At 34.8% G+C, this 3152-nt stretch overlaps 1 protein-coding gene across 1 annotated transcript; it reads left to right on the forward strand.

Annotated features, from left to right (window-relative positions):
• Window positions 1-830: 830 nt before the first annotated feature.
• Window positions 831-3152, forward strand: LOC121796850 (aldose reductase-like). Its single transcript, XM_042195623.1, has 6 exons — window positions 831-971; window positions 2003-2053; window positions 2309-2491; window positions 2560-2631; window positions 2701-2916; window positions 2997-3152. Exons 1-6 carry the CDS (start codon window positions 831-833, stop codon window positions 3150-3152), a joined length of 819 nt encoding a protein of 272 aa, XP_042051557.1.

Here is a 3152-nt window from a genome sequence, read left to right on the forward strand (position 1 = left end):
AATTGTAGGGGGCAGTGGGCATAACGCGACATCAGATTGGCCTACAAGAGACGTGTGGAGAGACAACCCCCCTCCATCCCTTGCCTTCGTGACCTAGGGGGGATGGGACGCTCGCAACAAGTCCTGCCCCATCTCCTCTCCCAGAACTTAACCCCTATTGTTAATGCCCTAAGTTGGAAAAATCGTACTTTAATGTTCAAATAATTGCTTTTTAAATTTATTACTACAATCAAATATTTATAAGTATTCAACTTTTATCCCAATAAAAATCAATGAGTATTATTTCTCCGTCTAAAGTTTAAAATATAAAAATGTGTAGTTAGTGTTGTTTGTTTTTTAATTTCATTGGAAAGGGAAAATTTGGATTTGAATTTTAAACCTATTTTTAACATAAAGGTTGCACGATTTGGTGATCCCCAAATGGATTAGAGTTAGTTTTGCTCTAAGCTTCTATGGTCTATATTTTATGTCTCATTCATATATCATTTTTGTAACTCGTAATTTTTATTTTAATTACTTTACTAGAATTTGTGCATTGGAAATATATATATTTTATGTCTCATTCATATATTATTTTTGTAATTCGTAATTTTTATTTTAATTACTTTACTAGAATTTGTGCATTGGAAATATATATAGGGCAATGGCACCGACCAATATATATTTTGATAGTTAATTATCAAGAAAGGTAGACGATGAGTGTTGTTGACAGAGAAACGTGTCCTAGAATTAGCAGAGGTGTGGTTCAACGTGTCAACGCAAATTGCAAGAAAATGGAAGGCATATAAGAAGAGAAAGTTGGAAGAATGAAACATGGATATAAATATATAATGGCGCAAGCTACGTTTAACCGAGACGGTGAAAAGATGGAAACATTTAGGTTGGTGAGTGGGCATCTCTTCCCTGCCTTCGGACTCGACACTTGGAAATCTCAATCTTCTCGACATTCTGTTCAAACTGCTCTTCTTCAGGTCACATTTTCCCATCTTTGAAGTTTTTAGTTTCACTTAGGACACCATATGAAAATTTGATATGAACATACTTGAAATCAAGTTTAATGGTTTTGGATCTTTATTAGATTGATGATTTTGGATTGATCCGATAAAAACCTGACTCATTAAGATTTAATATTATTTTAAGAATATTGGTTTTTTCATTCACTAGAAAATGATTTTAGATTTCTATTTTTATCCACTAATATTAGTCGCCTATTAAAAAATGCAAAGTTACTCCCAATTTATTAATTACTCTCCCCGTCTTAAAGAATATGCACACGGATTTTAATGTAAAATTAGTAAAGTATTAATTACTCTCTTCATCTTAAAGAATATGCACACGGATTTTAATGTAAAATTGGTAAAGTAAAAGAAGTAGAGAGAACAAGTAATTAAAATATTGTTAGGGAATAATGAGTCTTACATAGAGAAAAGACTTTTAAAAATTAGAAAGTGCATGTCTTATGGGACAGACTAAAAAGGAAAGAGTGCATGTTCTTGTATGTAGGACGGATGGAGTATGTTTTATTTTTCTTTCTTACTTTATTCATATTTCCTTTTTCTTTTAATCGTATTATATCGTGTCGCGTCAATTCGAGTATAATTGTACCCTTAATGTTAAGACCGAAAATTATCGATACGGTGAGAACATGTATGAAGTTAATAAGTTTGAACTAAGTCTTATTGGGTTTGGTCCTTATCTTATCGACCCACCCAACAAAAACTTAATGATTTTGGGGTTGGTGTAAACCACACGATTTGTTCTAAACCACACGTCAATATCAGTTGACTTTATAATGATCTAAACCACACCATTTGTTCTGAAATACGATAATTTAAAAATTAAGTGCATTTACTCTATTTGTTTATCTAAGTAATGATACATAGTATTTGTCTTGGATAAAGTTTTATATGTATACACTTTGAGTAAATGTTCCTAGGAAATTCGTAGAATTTTAATTGAAAATGAAAGTGACATGATATATTTTTTATATATGGGATTGCAGGCTGGTTGCAGGCATGTTGAAACCGCGGCCCAATATGGAGTTCAAATAGAGGTGGGTAGCTAACTTAATGATTTATATTAGTATTAATTTTAGATCAAATATAGGTGGGTAGCTAACTTGATTTATATTAGTATTTATTTTAATCTTGACATGCAAAAATCTTATTGATAAATAGGTGGGTGAAGGAGTCAAGGCAGCCATACCTTGATCTCTATCTTGTAATTTGATAATAGTAGCCTTATTTTTTCCATTTTAATAATCGAGATGTAATACTGAAATTGATAGAATTTTTCGTTGGTTTTCAAGATTCATTGGCCGTTTAGGTTGAGAGAGGGGGCGAGCAAACCGCCCCGAGGGGACGATGTATTGGAGTTGTGGCGGGAAATGGTGGTGGAGGGTTTTGTGAGGGATATTGGAGTTTGCAATTTCACCCTTGAGAAATTGGATAAGCTATTGAGTTTTGCTAAGATCAAGCCTTCAGTTTGTGAGGTGAGATTTGGGAGTGTGAAAAATAATGATGTTTTAGAAGATTGGTGATGAATTGGTGGTGAGTGCAGATGGAGATGCAACCGGGTTGGCGCAACGACAAGATGCTGGAGGCTTGTAAGAAAAACAGCATCCATGTCACGGTAATAATAATGCTTGTTTGGTGTGTTTTTAACTGATAGACTTAAAAGGCGGGTGTGTGTATGGTGTAGGCATACTCGCCTATGGAGGCTGAGCACGATCCGGTGGTGGATAGACTAGCGAAGAAGCTAAACAAGAGCCCGGAGCAGGTGCTTGCGAAATGGGCTATTCAAAGAGGGACTAGCACTATTATTCCAAAATCCGATACAATTCATGAGAATCTCCATGTTTTTCAATGGGAGATACCATCTGAAGACTTCCAATCTCTTTCTACCATTCATCATCAGGTTCGTGTTCGTGTTCGTGTTCGTGTTTTGGTGTGTGATGTAACTTCATTTGTGCATCTAACTCCTATTTTGTTTTGTAGAAACGAGTGTTGGATGGTGAAGACCTCTTCGTCAACAAGACCGAAGGGCCCCTTAGGAGCATTGCCGATGTATGGGACCACGAGGATCGAATATGTAATGCATGCCTACAATATTTTCTATTTTACATTTATAATACATTGATGATGATTAATTAG

This window comes from Salvia splendens, chromosome 3 (assembly GCF_004379255.2).
Source record: "Salvia splendens isolate huo1 chromosome 3, SspV2, whole genome shotgun sequence".
Classification (NCBI taxonomy): domain Eukaryota; kingdom Viridiplantae; phylum Streptophyta; class Magnoliopsida; order Lamiales; family Lamiaceae; genus Salvia; species Salvia splendens.